This window comes from Peromyscus leucopus, chromosome 17 (genome assembly GCF_004664715.2).
Source record: "Peromyscus leucopus breed LL Stock chromosome 17, UCI_PerLeu_2.1, whole genome shotgun sequence".
NCBI classification, from domain to species: Eukaryota; Metazoa; Chordata; class Mammalia; order Rodentia; family Cricetidae; genus Peromyscus; species Peromyscus leucopus.
Window position 1 is genome coordinate 11,600,119 of NC_051077.1, and position 22,749 is coordinate 11,622,867.

At 43.9% G+C, this 22,749-nt stretch overlaps 1 protein-coding gene across 3 annotated transcripts in view; it reads left to right on the forward strand.

Moving 5' to 3' along the window:
• Positions 1-22,389, forward strand: part of Zmat4 (zinc finger matrin-type 4) — a 396,765-nt gene extending 374,376 nt beyond the window's left edge. For all 3 annotated transcript variants that reach the window (XM_028887786.2, XM_028887784.2, XM_028887787.2), the window contains one exon: positions 19,296-22,389. Coding sequence is in view for 2 of the 3 variants with exons in the window: in XM_028887784.2 (XP_028743617.1) it covers positions 19,296-19,311 (16 nt within the window). In the remaining variant the exon portion in view is untranslated. The remainder of the gene's footprint in view (positions 1-19,295) is intronic.
• Positions 22,390-22,749: the final 360 nt, after the last annotated feature.

Here is a 22,749-nt window from a genome sequence, read left to right on the forward strand (position 1 = left end):
TCTTCATCTGGGAAACGGGCATGTTGTTAGGATTCTGCCACTCTTCCAGCTGCATGACTGCACATGCGCAGTTCAGTAGCCAGGCAGGGGGCTTTATGTCTTATATCATCCATGCACAACATGGTAACACAATCTGCACATGTGTGGCGTAGCTCCATAAGTCCACATGTGCAGGGAAACGCTTTAAAAGCCAGTCACAGACTCCTCCCCTCTCTTCTGCTCTCTCCTCCTCCCTCCTCTCTCCCTTCTCTGCACAAGTCTCTCCAACAGGCCTGGCCATGCTCTCTTCTATCCCCCACCCCTCCTCCAATAAAGCTCTGGGTTTTGTCCTGCCTTGTGACCTTTCCTCACAGAGTGAAAGCGCTGCGTTTAAAACCAACAGATGTCAGTACCTGTGACATGGTACGATGAGTAGGGTCCTGTCAATTTGAGGACACAGAACTATCCTTTCGATCTAAGGACAGTACTCATCACAGAAAGCTCCTAACTGATTCTTGGTGCTGCTGCCACTGTGGATCCCAAAGATGGAAGAGGATATCTGATTGGATTAAGAACCATCTGAAAAGAGGCCAAAGGAAAACAAACAGGATGCACAACCCGAGCAAACTGGACAAAGGAAGGCATTCAGACAATAACGGCTGTGCCAGAGTGTCTGATGTGATGGTGTTAATGATTTTCAACATTTCAGGAAAGCCCCTGAAGACAGTGTTTGTCTGTCCCAGCACAGGCTGAGGCTCAGTACAGAAGGCTGCCTTCTTCAATCGAAATTTGCTTCTCAGAAGAGGATCCCTGATAGAGTTTTGGAGACACTGATAGGTTGCTTATTATCAAAATCAGAGGCAGAAGTCGGTGGTGACCTTGAAGGTGATGCTTTGGTTGCAAGTAGAGGTGAAGCCTTCTCTGCCCCTGCCTTTTGCGTGTATTGTAGTGAAAGTGATAGCCTGTGTAGCTTTCTGTATTAGTTAACAGTGTTAGCTATAACAAAGCACCTGATGAGAGTATCTTAATGGAGGAGGGATGACTTTGGCTCACAGTCCAAGCGTGCAGTCCACCATGGCCAAGAAGCCAGAACTTGCAGTAGCTGGCCACATTGTTTCTGCTGTCAGGAATCAGAGAGTGATGAATGCCAGTTGTCAATTTGTCTTGTCCTTTTGAATTCCATCTGGGCTCCTAGCCCATGTGGAATGGCTCAACCCATCATTAAGATAGGTCTTTCCACCTCAAGTAACCTAGTTAATCCCTCAGAAGCATCCCTTGAAGCTTCTCTCCTTGGTGATTGTAGAGCTGGTCAAGTTCACAGCTCCCATGATCTCTTCACCCCTTCTCAACTTCACGTGCAAAACACATCAGTTTTATGCCACAACCTTCTTCCCTTATGTCCATAGGATCAAGGCCTGCATTCCATGGAAGACCTTGACATTCCATGTTTCTCTTGACAGTCTGGTCTTCCATGATCCTCCCAGAATGTAACATTAAGCTCTGCTTTATGTCTGCCACATCAGTTCCTAGAGCTTACAAACCACATGATCAGGTTTATGATGGCAATGGCCCCACCCTTGGTATCACTTTTCTGTGTTAGTTACATTTCTGGTTGCTATGGTAAAGTACCTGGCTCACAGTTTGAGGCACAAGTCATGCTAGTAGACAAGTGATGGCAGCAAGCACCTGAGACACCTGGTCATGATGCAAGAAAAGTATCGATGAAGCCCAGTGCTCAGCTTGCTAGCTCCTTTCTATTTAATCCCAGACGCCAGCCTGTGGAACGGTGCCAACCATAGTCAGGGCAGATCTGTTCGCTTCAGTTAATCTAATCTAGATAACCCCTCCCAGGTTGCCCAGAGATTTGTCTCCCAGGTGATCCTAGATGCTGTCCAGTTGATCCTTTTAGCCATCACAGAAGGGATTCATGTACAGACAACAACATAAAGGTTATCATTTAGATAATGAAGTTCAGAAGCTGTTAATTGCCCAGACAGCTGCATCTCTCATTGTCTATGAAACATCAGGTGAGTCACTTATTATGGGCTGTGACGAGGACAGTAGTGACCTTCCTACTTCAGTGGAACTCTCATGAGGATAAGGTGATCTAAGTATGGAATCTCATATGAATGCACTCACCATTAATTTGGTGATAGAAACATCTATGGCCAGGATAAATACCTCTGTGTCCAAGGAGAGTCAGATACGACTTTAATTTCTTTTCCAAATCACTTTCAATCCTAAAGCTGTCAGCTCAAGAGTGCCAGAGGCTACCTTAAAGCACAAGATCTCACCTTTTATGTCTTAAAAACTCCAAAACATTGGAATATTAAAGCATGGTCTTAATTAGTTTTCTAGGGCCATGTAACAAACTATCCCAAATGTGAGCAACTCAAAGCAGCAGACACTTGTTACTGAATCAGGATGAGTATCATGATGTGATCTAGGGCTATAGTCAGTTCTGGGGGACGTAGATGGCTACCAACATTAACATTCTGCCATGACAGCAGCCCACTTCTTCCAGAGTATGAAGACCAAGACCAAGACCAAGAACAAAAGACAGATATAGCTCCTTTTGTGTCCAAATCTCCCCCATCACACACCACCACTTCAGCTCTCTATTGGTCAGAGCGACTTTCAGTCTTGCAGATGGAAAGCAGTACAGACCCTCCTCTTGAAGAGAGCATGTGAACAAATGGAAGGCCATGTTTTTAAAGTCACCATACTTCTCTACAAGTCAGAGAGGAATCACCTGCAGTTTTATCTTTGACATCAAGAGAGTGAGGCAGCCCACAGTGTTGTAGGTACAACGAGCAAAGGAAGCCTTATCTAATTTGCCGGGGCCCAGGAAGTGCTAGGCTATTTCTTGTAAGGCAGCCACTGCAGATTGATCTGTAGCAGGATTACCAGAGAGTGGGCAGTGCCTTGGGGAAGTTTCTCAGACCCTGCTGTAGCAGAGTTTGGAATGTCGACAAAGAGTAAATGAAGTCAGCCGCAGTAAGAGGGTTATTGTGAGGATGTCTGTAGATAGTCAGTTCATCTCAAACATTGGAAATGACCCAGTACCATTTTGGCCCTGGCTACCAACTCAGCCAGTGTTGACTGAACCTTGATCAAGTGTCAGACACCATTTGTTTAATATCTGTGTATATGTTCCTCAGTCCCGTCCCCCCAACACACACACAGTGAGGAAGTTCATATTCTCCTTCTTGGATAGGAAATGAATGTTCTGGAAGGCTCTAGTTATTGTCCAAAATCACACAGCCAAGAGAAGACACCAGCTTTGACTCCCAGATTGTAAATATTACATCACAGCCCCTGCTTTGAAAGTAGGAAAATTGTAACTGCAGATTGCATCGTGGGTTACATTGTGTTTCTTAAAATGTAGCAGGCACCTAATGTGGCCCATGGAGGGTAAGCTGTAAGATTACCTCATTCTTTGGAACGCCCCTTCCTCTTGACAGCCTGGTTTGTACTATAAGGACATTTAAAGTGGGAGTGGGTGGGTGGTTGTTGCTTTTGTTTCTGTTTTTTGAGTCTCTTCTACAAATTCAAATCTGTCCCATTTTCAGGTATGGTTGTAAATTCCTTACCACATGTGGCACATCTTCTTCTAGTGCATAAAAGCACATAATCATACAATTAGTGTAATAGACAACAAAATTACCAAACTTTGAATATGTGTTTATAATTACACTTTATACACTCAATGCAAATCTCAACAGACCCCACTTGGAATCTTTCTTAGTCTTTGCTGGTTAGTTAGGTTCATTTTTTTTTTTTTTTTTTTTTTTACCCTTCCCATGCCATGTTTGTGATAGGCTTTGATTTCTTTCTCTGCCCTCCAGCTTGTATAAATCATTCATGTGTGTATTCATTCAGTCAATCAAGAAGCATTTGTTTGTTGATCTCAACATATACTTATAGAGCATTTACTATGTAGTAAGCATTTTCATACTTGGTAGTGAACCACTGCTATGGACCCAGAGAAGTAACAGACACCATTACTATAATAAACACATGCAGGTCATTGTATTAGTCTGTGACTGGGTCCTTTGAGAAGCAAATTCCCATGAAGATTAGCTGTATAAGGGTTTTACTGGAGAAAGTACATATGGAAACAAATGAGAGACCTAGTGGGAACAGGAAGAGCTGTCAGACCTCAAGGCTAATACAGAGTGAGGAAGAGGGAGATGGCAGGTATGATAAAGCCACTCTAGACCTTTGCGCTGTATTAGAAAGGAGGACTGCTTGGGAAAGAACCACAGTTTCTCCAGAACAACCAGTCTTCCAGGAAAGGGCCCTCCTGTCATCCCTGTTGGACTGGGTTATGGTCTGGAAACAAGCTGGGAAAGCAGACAGGGTCAGCACTGGGATGCTTCCTTTACTGTTCTCAGGTGAGCGGCAGGTCAGCACTCTCAGGGCCACCGCTGACTCAGGAAGCCACGCTGTTCCAGGCTGAGTGGGAGAACTAACAAAGGATATCCTCAATCCCTTTCCACTGGAGGAGAGCTGAGAGCGCTCTGTGGCTGGACCGCTCGGCTAGAAGAATGGGATGTTCGGTAGCCAAGTGAAGGAGCATGTAAATCTAAACCCTGAAAGCCAGAGAGGGGAATTGTAAAGCTCCAAGCAGGGAAGAGACCTGTTGAGAGCTGATCTCCTCCCAACCAGTCAGTGGTTGACTCGAGGAGGATGTGGAAGTTAGACGGCGGGTAAGTGCCCTTCTGGAGGATAGCATCAACAGCGAATGTGCAGAAGCTGGGAGAGGCTTGAAATGCAAGAAAGGTGTCACATGATCCACAGTGGATCTAATTCCCAGATTCCTGGCTCGGGTCCTAGAAAGGAGCCATTCTCAAAGGGAAGTATTACATAAAGAAATATAGATTTAGGGGAAAATTCAGGTGAATAGTATGGTATTTATGGTCTCCCTGGCACAGTTCTGTATAGCTCTCAACAGACAATTCAATGCTGGAGTTACAGGCTTATCTTTCTTCCTCCTGAGTCCTCCTAACTACCCCAGAAGTCAGTCAACAACCTCATAGAGCAATGTTCATGGGCCATCTGTGTATTTCTTGACATTTGTCTACTTGGGAAAAGCCATAAATGAAAAAAACAAAAACAAAAACAACCAAAGCCATACAATCATAGGATGACTATAAACAAGTTTGTTGTCAAGTGGTCAAGGGCCCAGCCAACTCATCCCTGCCTTGGTCTTTCTGTTTTTTTCTGGGAGAGTTCTCTTTTATACTCTCTAAGTCTATGCAGAATACACATGTAGAACACATGGCAGTTAAGAGCACCCTTATGCTGGTATCTATACAAGGAATTATAGCATCATCTGAAGTCCTTGAACCATCCATGCAGAACTCACCCACAAAAACATGTAGCACAGCAACATGCATTGGATATAAACTTCATTTCTGATGGTTTAAACATTCAGGCAAGACAAAAACTTCCCATCAGAATTTTACAAGTCAATCACAAAGTCTCATGAGAAGGAAGAGCAGACCGTGCAAAGGTTTGAAACATCCTTTTGTAAAATCCCTTTCCCAGGAAGACACACTCTTGGTGCTGTCTATCATTCCTCCTCCTCGCCCCTCCCATCCTTTTCATCCCCTTCTTCTTTTCATTCACTGCATCCTTCCTGACCAGGCTACCACTTGGTTCCAAACCCTGGGACCATTTTCGATTCCATTCACATAAAAACTGAACATGTAGGACAGCCTTGAGGGCTACATGCACCTAACAGTCCTTCCTTCAGGCGTGTCTTTGTCCCACTGCCAGCTTCTCGCCTCTTTCTCTCAGTTCCAGCTGCAGACACTTCTTTGTTTCCTCTGAAGAGCTCATTAGCAAGGTCTTGTCCCTGCCTTATCTCTTGCTGGTCCAGCTTCGATGCTTTCCCGGCAACCACGACAACCACATGGCAAGTGGCTGCATGTGGCTGGGCCCCTCCTTCCCACGTCCCTGTCCTTGGCCCTCTGGCCTTCATTGTTTTTATTCGTGTCTCCAGAGTGATATATAATTTACTTATTCCACTCATCCATATTCTGCATACCAACTACAAGATCCTGGCTTCTGCCACTTTGGTTTCCTGCTACATCTCCATCGCATTAAAACAGGCGTGGCTCTAAGTTTATATAAAGCACACATATCGGGATTGCCATATTTGAGTATTGTCAGATGAGAGGACAGGGCTGAGAAAGCCAAGTGGCTCACCCCAGTCACAGGACTGGGAATGGTAAGGCCTATGTTCCAGTTCTAGTCTGCCTGCCCGGCCCCCAGGTCCATGTCTTTCCCGACAGTCTATGATTCCCTTTATTTCCCGTAGTCAGTAAAGAGGTTTCATGGCACCAGCAGGAAGCTGCTGTTTGATGTATCTCTGAATTTTAGGTCAGAGAGCCAGGCTGTGAGAGAGTAGGAGAAGCCAAAAAATAAAATAAAATAAAATAAAATAAAATAAAATAAAATAAAATAAAATAAAATAAAATGAGAGGAAACATCAACAAAGGAGCAAGTGAAGGGAGTGTGCATCCCTGTGGTTGATGAGATCACCCGGGCTGGATGGCACACACAGATGGGGAAGCAGGGACACGCATGAGCCAGCCAAGTGTTCCATTTAGATGTCATACACACAGCTGTCTAATTGGCGCTTGCTGTTTATTAACAGAAGCAGCTTCGCCATCTAGAAATGAGAGTTCATCAAAATAGTGCCAAGGATGCACCTCAAGAAATGTCACTCCCTCCTCATCACCACTGCAGCTGCATATTTCCTCCCCGGTAGCCTGTTTTGTGCGTTTGGAATGATGTAAGATAGTATCCTCTGCGGGGACCAGCCACTGCAGGCAGGATGTGTCTACGATCCCAGGATCTGTGGAAATGGCGAGGGGGCTAGAGTCCACGACGCTCCCGTGTGCTGCACATAACCCAGCTCCTGCAGCAACTGGTGAGATGCAGACCATCGCCTGACAACTGCAGCCCTCACAGGGCCTCTCTGAGTCCTTCTCCTTCCCACACACCAGTCACCAGCCAAGAAAGGTCATGGGCTAGAAGCAGATAATTATGCTGTCTCAGGAACTGAGGGTTTCCTCTGAGGACCACAGGAACACAATTCATTTCTTCAGGCTTTCTTCTTCGGCATTAACAAAGTCAACCAAAAAAAAAAAAGATTTTCTTTTTCTTCCTCCCCACCAGTGCCAGATGAGAGCAAGTCAGCATGAATTTTAATCAGGATGTCTTGTTTTTTCAGCCCTGAGTTTTCCATAATCAATTTCTTTTTGTCTATTAACTAAAAGCAAATAGTTAGAGGGTGTGAGAATCAATCAATCCTAACCCCAAGAATCCAATTGCTTACACTTAGAGCTAAACTCTGGTGAATGCTTCTATAGAAGCCAAATTTACACGAGGGGGAACCCCAAGAGCTTTACTTATCCTTGTGAAATGATTTCCTCCCAGGCACCTTTAAAAGGGTAAGCTAGAACTGTTAATGAATTTCCACCAAATGCCCCCCAGTTTTTCTATTTCCTTTCCTTTCTTTCCCTGGGATGTATCTGTGGTGAGGATGAGATCTGCATGGACCGTCCTTGTCTTGACTTTTCTTTTTCCCATACCTACCAGTTTTACTTTGCTGCAAGTTTTCCTTCCGGGGTCTTGGCCCTCTGGCCTATGGGAGGTGTGTGGAGGAGGCTGTCATGTAAAATGGAATACTCTGGGGTCAGTCAGCACATTGTTCTGTGGCTAGAGCAAGCTGTAGAGATGGAGTTTGAAGACGAACAGACACGTTGACTGCTCCTGCCGGGCTTAATGAGGAGATGGCAGCGTCTCAGGGACTACAGAGCCCAAGAGCAGTGTTTCCCAGCCTCATCTGCCATGTTAGGTCCTCTTTCTCTTGACCTTAAGGACTGTGACCAACCCAGGGGCATTCGCCACAAAAACATACTATTTAAGCACTCAGAAGGCAGGGAAGCCACCAGGTGTCAGCAGGCAATGTCCTGCATTCCAGGCCTTTCTTAGCTTCTGGAAGGCCCTTGGTTTGTAGCAGCAGAATTCAAATTTTGATGTGGCCATTTCGTTTTTTCTTTCCTATCCATATGAGCCAAACATTTTCAAAATAGTTAACACTTAATTCCTATGTAGGTTTCTTTGGCATCACTGACTAAATACCCAAGAAAAACAGCTAAGAGGAGAAAAGTTTTTTTTTTTTTTTTCTGCCTCAAGATTTCAGGGTATTCATTCCATGATTGGAGGGAAAGCAGGGCAGGGCACTTCTCTCCATGACAGCATACATGTGATGGAGTCACCGTTGACAGCATGGCAGACCAAACAGTGGTGAGTACCCAGCACCGATGCTAGGGGCTAACCTTCAACAGCCCAGGGCTCGTGACCCACTGCCTTCAGCTGCTACCTCCTATAGGTTCCACGTCTCCAAATTAGCACAAGCCCAAGAACAAGGCCCCCAACATCTCCTGCTGGGAAGTTTCAGACTCAATCCATCATGGTTCCCTTCTGTAGAACAGTTTGTCCCTCTCGTAGTTTGTTATGAACATGGAAGTCAGATGGGACGTTCCAGACTTGGCTTGGGAATGGCTTGCACTGCATCTCCACATCTGTTATTGCTGGTCAGGAAAGAGTCAAGAGGTGGCAGACATGTTCGAGCGCCTTCCCTTACTGCTATCCTTGCTTTTCCTTGTTTCCCATTCCACCTCTGGCTCCACTGCCCTTTGTAATCCCAGGCTACTCCCTCAAAAGACTCCGGCACTGCCGTGTTGATGAAAATCTTGCTTTCTGTACCTTAAACGTCTGAGGCAGGACTCCTTAGATGTTTGAAAGTCTGTTGAGACAGAATGATCACGTAAGGAAAAAAAAATCACTAATGGTACTTTACTTAATGTGTGGGTCTTGTTATCCGATCTTAATTAAAATGAGGAAGATCTTATTTAGTGAATTGTAAGATCATCTTATAACATAAAGTTAAGAATGTGATGATTTCCTTGTGAGTAGCTGTATTCATCATGTATTAACCACTTGCAAAGGGCACTCATTAATTTGCTTATTCCTCACTAATGTCCTCCATATGTGTCTTACTTATACCCATTTTAGAGATTGTAGAACTGAGACTCACAGAGGAGAAATAATTTGCCGTTGGTTCCTGGTATAGAAGGTATCCCATGACATCCCACAGCCATGTCTCTGGTGTCCTCCTGAGACTCTTGGGAGGATAGCTTTGAAAGGTTAAGTTAAGACACTATAGACCTCTCCCCTTCTCTGCAGGATGCACTTTCTTTTGTTTTGGTCCAGATCTGGATGACCTGGAGAATGCCACAGTAGACCACAGGCTTTCACGTCCTCTTTGTGATCTTACTCTGTCCTCCTCTAGCTTCTCCATACATTTATTTATAAGAGAGAGTTTGGCTCTTTTTAACAAACATACTGGCAGCTATGGGTGGGAGATATATGGATATGCGTGTTGGCTGAAAGTTTCTGTGTTGTAGCTGGTGCTGGTTGTCATGTGAACCCTGACACTGGAGAGGAAGTTGTCATAGGAATTCTCTCTCTGGATTTGCCATTTTGGGGTTTAGTCACTTCTGAGGAGATGCACAGAAAATCACTGAACTTGGAACCAAATGGCAGACAGGGTTGGGTGTGTCCCTATGGTGCTGCCCTTGGGCAAGCCACAGGACATCAGCACATGCAGAGAAAGGGCAGCTGGAGCGTGAGTTCATCTTCTTAGTCCATGAGCAGATGATGAATCCGAGGCAGGAGAGGACGCCACGACACTGTGGGGCAGCCATTTTGTTCTCCTCTCTGAATCACAGTAGGTGAACTTATATCAGATTTGAGGGATTTGATCTAATTATTGCTAAAAATGTGTACTAAAAAAACTACATTAGCATGCTGCTGCTGTGGCTAGCACTAGCCAGGCAGCTGGGGTGCCAAAGTCCATTCCAGGGTCCGCTACACGGGTAAAGATTCTCACCTTCCCTTTCATCCCTGTGGTGTCTTCCTCTGCACCCCAGCTCGGCACCCTGTCTCTGCCAGCAGAATGACTCATGTTCCTGCTGCTCTCTGAGATACAGCTCACCCATGTTTTTTTTCCCCTAAAGCCTTTATTACTGTCCCTCCTTCAGACCTTCCCTCCCATCCTCCCCAAACTCACTCCTACCAGCTCTATCCTGGGCTTCTGTGGCTTGGCCTCTACAACGCCAACCCATTCTGCCCCGGGCCAGTGTTGGGCATAGCCTGCCTCAGCCTGTTGTTGACCCTTGCTGCCCTGAACACATCAGGGATCAGCGGGTGTGGTCAGTGCCCTAGGTTTTCAGAAGCCATGCTCTGCGGGAAGTTTTAGTGTGAGCTGAACATGGGGACACGTTATTTCAGATGGTGTGCTGGCTTGTCTCCAGCTACTGAAGACTAAAGGGCTTGAGAGAGGGAGAGAGAGAAGTGGAGGTCAGTTGAACAGAACAGTGGTTCACCTATACAAAAATTACCTACTGTACCACGAATTATTTTATATTTCAATAATCACACATAACTACCATAGTAGGGAGCTCAGCCTTCTTCAACTTGAGTACTACTATGGACCCATCAAATATTAGCATCCTACCCATCTATCATCTTTATGCCACTTCCATCTCTCCCCGTAGGGCAGGTGGAATACAACTGCCTTTGGTCTCCAAAAGTTAGATCTGCCTCAAGACCCCACCTCTGGGCCTGCCAGTCACATCAGACTTAGCAGTTGACTTAGCCTAAAACTGAGCCTCACATAGAAGATGAATAAAAAGATTAGTGACTGCAAGAGACCATTTGTTATTTCCCGTGTGCTATCTCCATAGTACTGTCATTTAGTAACTCAGTCTTCACTGCATCCCAATGAGGTCTATGCATCACTATAGTGTACCCATTTTATGTGCCAGGAAACTGAGGCACGGCCACAGTGGTAGTATGTGCTAAGATTTCAGTTCAGACATTTGAAAGTGAAGCCTTCTCTCTGACAACCATGGTAGTGTTTCTGTCATGGTACCTTACAGAGGAATCTTGACCTAGCACCTTGAACCTTCTCAGTATTTACTCTATATGACTATGAACTCTGAACTTTTTTAAAAGTAATTCCATGACTGACCTAAGCTTGTGCCAGTTAATTCTGAGACTGCCGAGGAGGGTTAGTGCACACTTGACAACCAAAAGACACAGTGTTCAGCAGACCTGCATTTCAGACATCAGCTGTAAGCCCGGGGCTCCTCTGCCCACCTGTACTTCCCGTTAGCAATGCACCTCCGTGTTCCCAGGGTTGCCTCAAGTTCAACAATTCACTTGAAGGAATCTCAGGATCCAAGAAAGAGCTAGACTTTTGGTTAGTTATACTTGGATACAAATAGGAACCAGCCAAAGGAGAAGGCATTGAAGACAAGATCTGGGGGAGGGAGCATTCCTGGGCTCCTGCACCCCATCCTTGTGAAATGGGGACACACTGTCCTCCCAGGACACAGAGGCACTGGCTTAGGAAGCTAGGTGGAGCCCTGGGGCCAGCAGTTGTGACCATGGCTTCATTGCGTAGGTGAACTTGGCTGAATCAGTGGCTGTAACTGTACTCTGGGCTCCAGCACTCTATGCTCCCTGAGGCTGGGCAGGCATGCTTTTGCCTCTGCCCTCTAATCCTGTAGCTGATGTTTTTAAGTGTGACTAACTTCTGTTCTGGAACTGCCTCAGAACTCAGCAAGGACATCACTTTCCCACTGCAAACTATCATATCCCATGGCCAATAGGAAAGATTCCTCTAAGTGTTGAAAAGGCCAAAATCTTCTGTAAGAATCTTTTAAAATTAGCATATAGTAAATAAATAAGATAATAGCTTTGTTATGATGTCTTCCCACATGCACATGAACTCTGCAGACTGTAGATTCTGCAGACTACCACACCTACCCCAGCCACTTTTCTGGTGACTAGAGATAAGGTAGGAACACAAACATCTTTGCATTTTCAGTCAGTCCGGGGCACGTGCATTTTCTCCTTTCCTCTTCATGAGGCTCCCGTGAGAAAGATGCTATCGATGTCTTTGTTTTCGAGATTAATGAGGCTAAAAAAGTTAACAGTGTTGTCCATAAACATCCCTGGTAACTACTGTTGTGAGGCTGGGTGTTTGTTTGTTGCTTTGTTGAGAAAGAGGGAGATCATAGAGGCCAGAAGAGGGTGTCAGATTCACTAGAGCTGGAGTTATCCCAGTGGCTGTGAACTACCTGACATAGGTTCTGGGAACTGATCTCAGGTCCTCTAAAACACTAGTAATCACTCTTAGCCACGGAACCACTTCTCCAGCCCCTGGTGTGATATTAACTGTCAATATATAACTGTGACATTTTCTATCTGTCAATCACAAGTTCTTTGAATCTACAAGGATAGTAAGTGGAATATGCAAGGATAATAAATGGATGAGGAATAGGAGAATGAAGCTCTGAGTCTCCCTGAAAATATGGGCTGGAAATGGACTTGTTCAGAATGGAGAGTGGGTGAGCCATGTGCACAGCTGGAGTTGTTTCTTCCAGATGTGGCAGCGGATCCCTTTTTCTGATTTCTCTTACGTGGTTGGTGAGGAAAGGTTATGCACCATGTTGTTTCTGTGCCAGGTCTTATAATAGCATAGACAATATGGAGTTAGAAAGCTACAGCCCCAGACTTTGCGCGGGGCTTTGATGGCCAACAAAATGAAGTCAGGTGGTCAGTGGGATAATCAAGGAGAGCAGCTAGGACCAGGCTCTGAGTCTGGAGGAAGGGTGAGGCAAGAGGAGCATCATGGAGGTCGGAGGACAGAATAAGATTGCCAAGGCCTTTAAGTGAGAAGTAACTTAGCAAATTCTTGCTCTGTGCAGGAGTGGAAAAGTGTACAAGTCCCTATTCACTCTGCTGCCCAGCTGGTGGGGCCCAATGGTGCCTCAAATCTTAGGGTTTTGTGAGCTTCTTTGCTCTGTTTACATTTGCCTGTGAGGCTAAAACCCCAAAGAAGGAGCATCACCCCCAGGGAGGAGCTTGGATGTAAGGGCCTAGATCTCAGGAATGACAAGCGTGGATGTACCTGGGTGTTGGGGGCTCTGTTGGGCTTTTGCATTTGTGAAGCAGTGATGTCGGCTTTCCTTTGATAATCCCAGGGGTCCCTGTGGCTCTAACATTTCATTATTCTGAGATTTTGTGGAAAAAAAATGTTTTGCAAAGCAAATGAATAGTGTAAACAAGATTATAAAGAGAATGTTTGCCTTCTTAAGGGAATAAACTGTTCTAAAATGCACCAGGAGCATTCATTTGCATATAAACAATGCAAATTTTATATAAGCAGAGGCGGCTTTTTTTTAGGGTCTTTGGTAAGTTAATTACAAATACTTTTTTTGGTCAATTTTGCAAGTCTGTGTGTATTAGGAAGCGGCATATTCGAATTCTTTGTAAATAGCCTATACCTTGGACTGCTCATGATTTCTGTTCATGATAGCTGAATTTTCTCAAATTACTTCTCTGTCCCATGGGCTGTCCATGTATGGGTTTTGTTTTCCAGGATAGATTTGAATACATTCATTCTCTGCCTATCTAATGTCAACTGAACTCCATCTGCCTTTGGGCATTTTGAGTCAGCACGGTCCTGCCCTGCAGCATCCAAAGGCCTGGCTGCACTCATAACTCACACCGTCTTCTGTATCTTTCTCATCCCTCATACGTCTGAGAACTTCTTACCTCCCCTCCCTCTGCTCACCAGACTACACAGAATTCCACTAAAATGGAGCACTGCAAATATTTCACTCATGGAGACAATCGCATTTAAGATTTGAGCGTTATTCCAAGGTGGCGGTGTAACAACGGTGTATAATCATCCTCCTGCCCCATCTCCCCACACTCTCTTTCTCCCCTCCCCACTGTTTCCTGTGCCCTTCATTCTCCAGACAGCTACTCTTCTCAGAAACAGTGTGTCTCACCTGACCCCTGTCATCTGACCCCCTTTCATAAGCATAGAAATTGCCTATCACTTCCTGAAGCTTGGCCATTTTCTTAAGGCTTTCTTCTCTATTCCCAAGTGGCTGTTGAAAATAGCCAGTTACATCTGGTTGTGTCAGGGTGAATTCAGGCAAGGATTGTCTGGGGGAATGAATGCATGCTTTCTTTAAGGATCCTTAGAGATCTGGAAAGTAAAATGGCTGGGCCAATTTCCAAGCAGAATGAACTATCTGTGCAAATGGACATTGCAGAAGGAGACCATGACAGGGGCAGGAACCTCAAGCGACCTCCGGAATCATGATGGGAAGGAGTTATCCGGAGGGCACCATTGGCCAAAAGGTGGCCCAGAGTCAGAAAGCTACTGTCGGTTACAGTGTCCTTCTGTTCTGTGGGAATGTACTTCTCCATTCTGGAGTAGGATGCGGTGCCATGATGCTGAGACAACAGTGGACATGAACTGAAGTAGGAGGTCAGCATATTGGTAGTTGATTGCTTGCAACATGATGGGAAAAGGAATCACAGGGAGAAAGCCCTGAATCCCGTCTTTAAATGAGGTAGTACAGGAAGGAATAGAAACGGCAGGTGTTCCCTTGAGGGATACACTTGAACTTGGATTTCATTGTACTATCTGAGAGAGTTGAGCAAAGGCGCTAAGCCTTTGTCTACCATCTGCTTTTGGGAATATAGAATGAATAGTTTTTGGTGCTGGGGTGAAGCTTGAAGCTTAGGCATAGCACATGCTACACATTAGGTAGGCACTGTAGTGTTGAGCTGCATACCTAACCCTGTTTGTTTTCTTACTTTTTTTTTTTTTTTTTTTTTTTTTTTTTTTTGAGCTAGCGCCTTACTAAGTTGCTCTGACTGGCCTTGAACTCACGCTGTCCCAGACCTTAAATTTGTGATTCTCTTGCCTCAGCCTCTTGGACAGTTTGGATAATCAAATCAGTCAAAATCATGACTGTTTATTTAAAAAAACATTAAGACCACAGCTCCTCTTCATCCAATACTTCTGCCTGTGTCATTTCATAGGAACCCTGGCCTGTGGTGATATTTTTGTCACTGTTTAGTTGTGGTCTGACTGTCAGAAATGCAGCTTTATGAAACCAGACAGTATTATTCTGCTTTGGTTTTTAGCTTATTTATGGAACGGTTGAAATTTCATGTGGGACAACAGGTCATTCCATTTCCCTTCAATAACCCCTTTCAAACATGCGTGCTTATTTAATAACAGGAAGACAACCTGTGTACATTTCTGGTCATTTTCAAAGGCACCATCGTTTTTCAGTGGTTCTTATGATGCTACACGGAGTGTCTGTCTGGTATCCAGGTGGGAGCAAAACCCACTCTTTTGAATCTTTTGGAGCTAAAATGCAGCCAAGTGAAAGGGCTGGAAAGATCTGAAGTGCTTGTGTTTGCCTGATCCTGAAGCATGGTTCTCATCAGGCTTGTCCTAAGACCATTACATCCCATAGGAGCTACAGTTCACAGAAGTTATATGTAGCCCCATGGTTCTCTGACATGGAAACTTCTTTTGGAAGATGCCTGCAACTTTTATAAATGATTCCCATTCTTTCTAATGGGTGTTCCAAGATCCCAAGTAAGGCTAACATCTAGTGTTCTCAGAAATGTTGGAAATGTGTAAAAAAAAAAAGGGGGGGGGCAGGGGACTAGGCTTATCCTGTTTATTGTTGTGCATGTTGACAGTAAAGTGAGCTGTGTGACTGACATGTGCCCGATGCGCCTGAAATTCTCTCTTTGATTTGATCCAATCGAAGACAGACTATGAGACTATCTGTGATGATGCATCATGGTTGCTAACCTGACACACTTGGGAAGAGGGATCTTCAGTTGAAGAACTGCCTCAGTCAGACTGGCCTGTGGTCATGTCTGTAGTGGGTTTTCTTGGTTAGTAATGAATGGAGGAGGGTCAGATCGTGCGGGCAGTACCATAGCTAAACAGGCAGGCCTAGGTTGTCTAAGAAAGATAGCTTAATATGAGCCTGGGAGCCAGTCAGTGAGCCGCTGTTCCTCCATGGGTGCTACCTCAGTGTCTGCTCCAGATTCCTGCTCTAACTTCCCTTGATGACAGATTATAACCTCTACGATAAAATGAACCCTTTCTTCCCCAGCTTGCTTCTCATCATGGTGTTTATCACAGCGACAGACAGCAAACTGGAACTGGAATACCAACCTTCCACCTAAATAGAGACCATGTCATGAATTCTCCTTCCTCCGCTTTTCTTCGGTTTTCTATTTTAAGAACTTTCTGAAAATATATGAATTATGCAGCTTATCTCTCAGATGAAAAGGAATTTTCTGCTTGGATTGAACAGCTCCATATTTATTAATAGCAGTAAAAATTTCCATGTTCTTCATCGCTGATGGGATGCTACGTAAACTATGAAGGAGCCATTCCAGCAAGGATAACAGCTACAGGAGAATAATTATCAAAGTTATATGGAATTGAAAGACCCTTTAATTTGTCGTTACTTCTCTGCATTCAGAAAGGATCTGAATAACTATGCTGACTATAAAGGGAACTGAGTGATATTTTTCCTCATTATGAGATTAAATCCTTAATATGCCACTTTCACTACAAGTTAAAACAAAATCCCCCTAGCTGAATTCCAAGAACGATGCAATCAGGATTGATGACTGCTTGCTGCAGATGTGCTTGGACTCCTCACTGGTACCCACGGATGTGTGATCCAGGCTCATTTTCATTTGAAAACTCTTCATTGCCACAGTTTATGGAAATGGAATTATACTTATTTGCTCAGTATGAACTTTTGGCCTTTATATCACATTAATTCATGAAGTTGACAGGGACAGTAGAATTTCCTTAGGTCATGAACTATTGGCAGAAACCAAATGCAAGATTTTTTTAAATAGGGTTTTTCTTTGTAGAAGAACTATTTTTAAAAATGGCTGTGGTTTCCAAGGTCATGTCAAGGCAAAATTTCAAAGCCATTAAAAAGAAAAAAAGTGCAGTCTCCTTTTCTGTGTGGTTTGCATTATACTAACAGCACTCCAATCCTTACTTAGATCCTAAGAATATTCTATGACAACATTTTTCTTGGAAACTGAGGTTTCAGATCTGAGTGATAATGTTCCATTTTGTAAATGTTGAAAATTTATTCATTAGATCAAGGCTTCTGGTTCTTTGTACTGGAAGATGCTATCCAAGCTGCTGTGGGGGTATCCTAAACAGTATTACTTATCTATAAACCCTGTTTACTGCAATAATAACCAGTATGACAAGATATGCCCCTAGGTGCAGTAGTGGCGCAGATGTTAGAGGGTAACCAACTGCTTTCTAATAGGATTTAAGGCACACTCCATAGGAGGACACTCATGCCTGCTACTGCATATTTGGTCAATAATCCATGGTTGAAGAACTCACAGGTCCTAGGGGTAAAATCCACTAGTGTTATTTTGCTAAATGGACATTGTATCAAGGTGCCCTCCAAATTCACAGATCTCTATCTGTAGTTTAGTGCAGTTCTCATATCCTATCAGAGACATTTTTTGGTGCAGTTGATGTTGGTTAATATAGAAGCTCACAACTGGGCAAAGTGCAAAGAGTAAATGACTGTGGCGTGCTCAGCCCCCAATAGGACATTTATATCACACCTCATCCCCAAGGCTCGAAGATCATCATGGAAGATAGGGCACAGAGATTGTAAGAGCTGAAGGTCAGCAAAGACCAGAGTGAAATAACTGGTGTCAACTGCACATAACTTCTTACACAGAGGTGAGATCCTCTGTCTATTTCCACTTTTCAGTGCTGGGACACGCCCTGCCCTGGCTGGAACCTGTGTAGACCTTGCATATGCTGCCACAGTCTTTCGGAGTCTCTGGAAGATACTGTTTCCTTGGAGTTATCTGCCACCTCTGGCTCTTATTATCTTTCTGCCTTCTCTCCCACTTCTATCCCTGAGCCTTGAAGGGAGGGGTTTGATAAAGACATCCCATTTAGAACCAAGTGCTTCAAAATCTCTCACTCTGCACATTGTTCATTTATGGGTCTCTTAGTTTATTCTCACCCACTGCCAGAAGCTTCTCTGATGGAGGTTGAACAAGATGCTGATCTGTGTGGATAGCAGTATGTCATTAGGATTCATTTGATTGCTATGTTCCTTTGACAGAATAATAATGTTGAGTTTTCCTGTAAGCCCATGATCTATTTAGTCTCATAGTTTTGGGCCATTTTAGCAGTGTCAGGTCATGGGTTACATCTTATGTAGTGAGACTTAAATCCAGTAGGCAAGCCAGTGCTCCAATCAGACATATTTCACTACCAAGTTACAACACCAGTATGAATCACATCTTGCTGAGTGTTTGGTCAAAGGAGTCCCCCGGTACCCCCTAAACATTACAGACTGCCATCAAGGCTATTGGTTGCTCTCCACAACCTGATGGTAAAGACCTATTGCTGAAGACAACACTTCATTATGGAACCATGCATGGTAGAATCATGCTGGTGCCTACTAACTAGGAGCTTTACCCCTACTAACTAGTGTTCCTGTTGTTGGAAGGTCCTATGCAAGCTATCACAGGAGAAGGGTAATCAATATCACCCAGCTACAAACCCTTTGATCTACGGCAGCAACCTGTCTGCAAGATACACCAGTGCAACAGTGGTATAAATGTTATTGGAGGAACCAACCACCTTTTGACATCTCTTGCTTTTCTGTTAAGATCATTTGGAAAGGAGCAAGTATCTGGATTGAGTGTAGAAGTGCAGACTTTTTATAATATGGAGATGGCATTGATATTTCAGCCATTATATAATTCCTAGAAGAATCACCATAGAAGGCCTGGTGAGATGGTTCAGGGGGTAAAGTGTTTGGTGTACAAGCCCAAGGACCTGTGTTCTAATCCCCAGCACCCACATAAATGTCAGTCCTGGCTGTGTATACCTATAATCCCAACACTGGGAGGGTGGAGACAGGCGAATCCTAGGGCCTGCCAGCTAGTCAATCTAGCCAAAATGGTGAGTTCCTAGCTGAGTGAGATACACAGTTTCAAAAGGTGGAAAGAAATAAGGGTAGAAGCTTGAAGTTGATCCAGACAGCCATACAGTTGTTCACAAGTGACCACACCTCCGCGTATGTGTACACACACACTCACAATACACAGAGAGAGGGGCAGGGAGGGAGGGAGGGAGGGAGAGAGAGAGAGAGAGAGAGAGAGAGAGAGAGAGAGAGAGAGAGAGAAGATTCACCATCTAAATTCAGCCTAGTTTAGGTTTGATGGGGTTGGGGTTGAGGGGTGGGAGAAAGAGGGGAATGTCAACGTATATAATTATGGAAGAAAGTACTACTGTCCTCCTTTCTGTCTTACAGCCTGAAGAATAAGTAGTGAAAACATCAATCAAGAGCTAAGAAGAAATTGCAGCATGTCTCTGTGGCAGAGATCTGCTCACCAACTGCAAGAGGATCCTTTCTTGAGCAATGAACACTTCTTACAAGGATTCACAGATTAACACATGACCAGTCTTGATTTTTGAAAGTAGATAAGATTTCTTTTTCTTCGTTTCATTTAGTGGCAAATTATACTTGGATGAGTTTTAAAGAATCCTTTCCTGGTAACACGTTTAGCACAAGTTCTAAACTGCAATCACACAGCAGCTAGTCTGAGCATTATTCAAACTTACAAAGAGTGGAAAATTTAATTTCCAATTTATTCTAGATTTCCTTAGAGTTACCGTGATTCTGTGAGACCCTTCATGATTTTCATGTAAGTCTCCTAGATCCATTAATGAATATACTTTTGTCATCATGGGGAACATAGTTGGTGACAATATTCACAGAAACAAAACAAATTGTAGTTTGTGGAAGTTATATAATGGATAGAACACTGGTTCTTCTGCTTCACATTGATGAGACAGCCTTGCCTCTAAATGCCAGGAGCATGAAATTTGATGGAAACGGAGAGGAAGGACCTTCACTCTGGATCACCTTGATGGAAAGCTTCCCAAGATTAAGCCATGTTCTCTTTGCAAGCTGCCAGATCATAGCTTAGAAAAAGAATTAGTTTGATTGCATGATGATCCTATTATGTCAAAATGTCATCACAGCAGTTGACCTTGGTGTAATGCTTTACTAAAGGTATCCGAAGGAGAATTTTCAACCCCAGAGTGAGATGGAAGTAGTTCTTAGGAAATTAGCCTGAATTGTGGGCTTTAATTTGGGGTACTGATGATTCTGGAGGAAGAAGTGACTAAATCCTGAAGAACCTTCATTCTTCTGTTTCTCTTCCATCATGTTGCTGAGCTGGGATTCAGTGACTTTGAAAAGATTGGCTCTGGGTAGAGGATGGACCAGAGAACTAATAATCTTTGAAGGGATCAAGTCTGAGTACAGCTGTATAATTTCTTCTCCAGGGTTAATTGCTCTGCATCGTGATGGGAAGTGGTGTCTTGTCGACACTACAAGGTAGATGCAGAACTTCTGTTCCTGGGCTCTCAGCTGGCTGGAGCAGCCCTTGACACCTTGTGACCACCGCTCTGATGAAGTCAGACTTTCCCGGACATCATTGCTTTCCACGGAGGTCTGAAGTGGTTACAGCCAGTGAGCAATAAATGAAACGACACGGAAATGCACAGTGTTGTTCTTAAGGTGCCTGTTTTGTTGTGTGAGGAGGAGGTCACAGTCCAGAGGGACCAGACTGTGGCTGCAAAGAGGAAGGTCCCGCACTATGTACAGTCATGCTGCAGGTGGGGAGGAAGACGGGTGTGGTGACAGCAAGTTTATTTTGCTATTTTGGAAAGAAGCACACGACAGAGCTGCAATCCTCCGATGATGGCTTTTCGTCGAATGTGTGGAATAGAGCTTTATTTGTCAATTCTGCTGTAAAATAAGCACAGTCTGAGCTTTTTTTTTTTACTTTTAAACCTTTTTTTCTGTTTATGTTTAGTGCCTGAGCTCTTTCCCTGAAGTGTTGTGTTTATTTTTTTTAATGACCTAAGATAGAAAAACTTAGGAACATAGATTCCCTTTGTGTTACAGTGAAGCTTTGCCAAGTCCTTTATAGATAAACCTCCAGCTACAATACTCTGATTATTTCAGAGTGCCTCTCTAAATACCATTGCTCTTTGGCAAGCTGACACAAACACCCTACCAGAAATGTTCTTGGTTCGATCATTCTCACTTTCACTCATGCCCATGCAGAGGAGGAGAATTTCATTCCAGCACACCATGAAGACTACTTGGCCAGACTACTTAATGCAGGAAGGCTCAGAAATGCCACTTATGTCCTGGGGACTGTAGAATAGAAACACCTTTGCTCAGAAAACTGTGCTGTTCATTGTTCCTTGGGTGTGGCTGTATGTTTCATTGAGTCTTACGTTACTTTCCAATTTTGTTAGGGTAGATGGGAGTTGGATTTAAGGCAAATGTTTTCAGATGGCCAGTTAATTCTGCTGGAAAGGAAAGAGACCCATGCTGCCATCATTCTGGGCACTCTGGAACGACCATGAGGAAGATGCATACCTACTGACCTTGTATTAAATCAAGATGTCTGTGTTCAATAGGACAGTCAGTCACTGATGGTTGACATCGTCAAACGTCTTTCTCTAGCTTCTCTTTTTATCCCATGACAGCATCTTGGGAATTTGACATGCATTACCCACGTGCTCTCCCACTGAACCCCATGCTTAGCCCTGATTTTTCAGAGAACTCAATCACTCCTTGGTCCTGGCAACACAATGCAAATTTGCTTTACAAAATGTTCTTCCCTTTCAGTGCAGAAATAAGCTTGAGGCTAGCACATGGGCCAGTGGTCACCAATGCTGTGGCAGTGAGACCCAAATTAATGAGCTCTCCTTACACACAGTCTCCACAGCCCAGTGAACTAATAAATATGCTCATAAAGCAATCCACTAAGCAGCAAATGCTGCTGTGATTCCTTCTGCTGATAGAGTAGCCATAAAACTCACCCACTGCGGCTGGACTGCAAGACCGATAGGATTTGAACTCTCTTGGCCTCTTCGATGACATAGAAACATAAATTGGAACTGTGAGGATTGTTGGTGTAAGTTTATTAGGCCAACCGTATCAAAAGGCAAGAATGATGGGACACATGAGCAACACCGACACTTCTGCAGAACCCTTCCCCCTTCTGTCAAGGCTGAGTGAGACATTTTTTGACAAGGCAGTGGGAATACAGCACACCAAACCCCAATAAGAGACTACTGGGTCATAACTACACTCCCCACTAAATATCTGTCGTTCACTTGATCAGCTTGTCCAATGAATTATTTTTCTTTTGTAAGAATAAAACTAAGAAGGGTCTGTCTGTTCAACATATTATTGTAGGGATGGATTTCCCCCTCCCCTTTTCTGGTTTTGAATTTGTTCATATTCAAGGCATGTTAAACTACCTCATAGGTTTGTTGTGTGGATTAGCTAATTAATAAATAACAACTGCTTAAACTAATGAATCTGTATGTAAATGCTGCCTCAATATTTTTCCTCGCTAAAGATTTATGAGTCAAATCAATGGTGTGATATTTAAATTTGATATGTAAAGGCCAGATGTGGTGGTCACACCTGCCATCTCAGCATGCAGGAAGTTGGCATCCTGAGAGTGCCAGAATAGACTTGAGGGCACAATCCAAAGCTGAATTGGTTGTACCATCAGACAACACCAAATAACCAACAGACAAAATCACAACTTTAGTATTTATTTTAAGTTTTACTTTTATTTGTTCCTTTACATATCTATTTCGTTTTTTGAGACAAGGTCTCTGTGTATCTCAGGCCTGCCTAGAATTGTCAGTCTCCTGCCTCAGCTTCC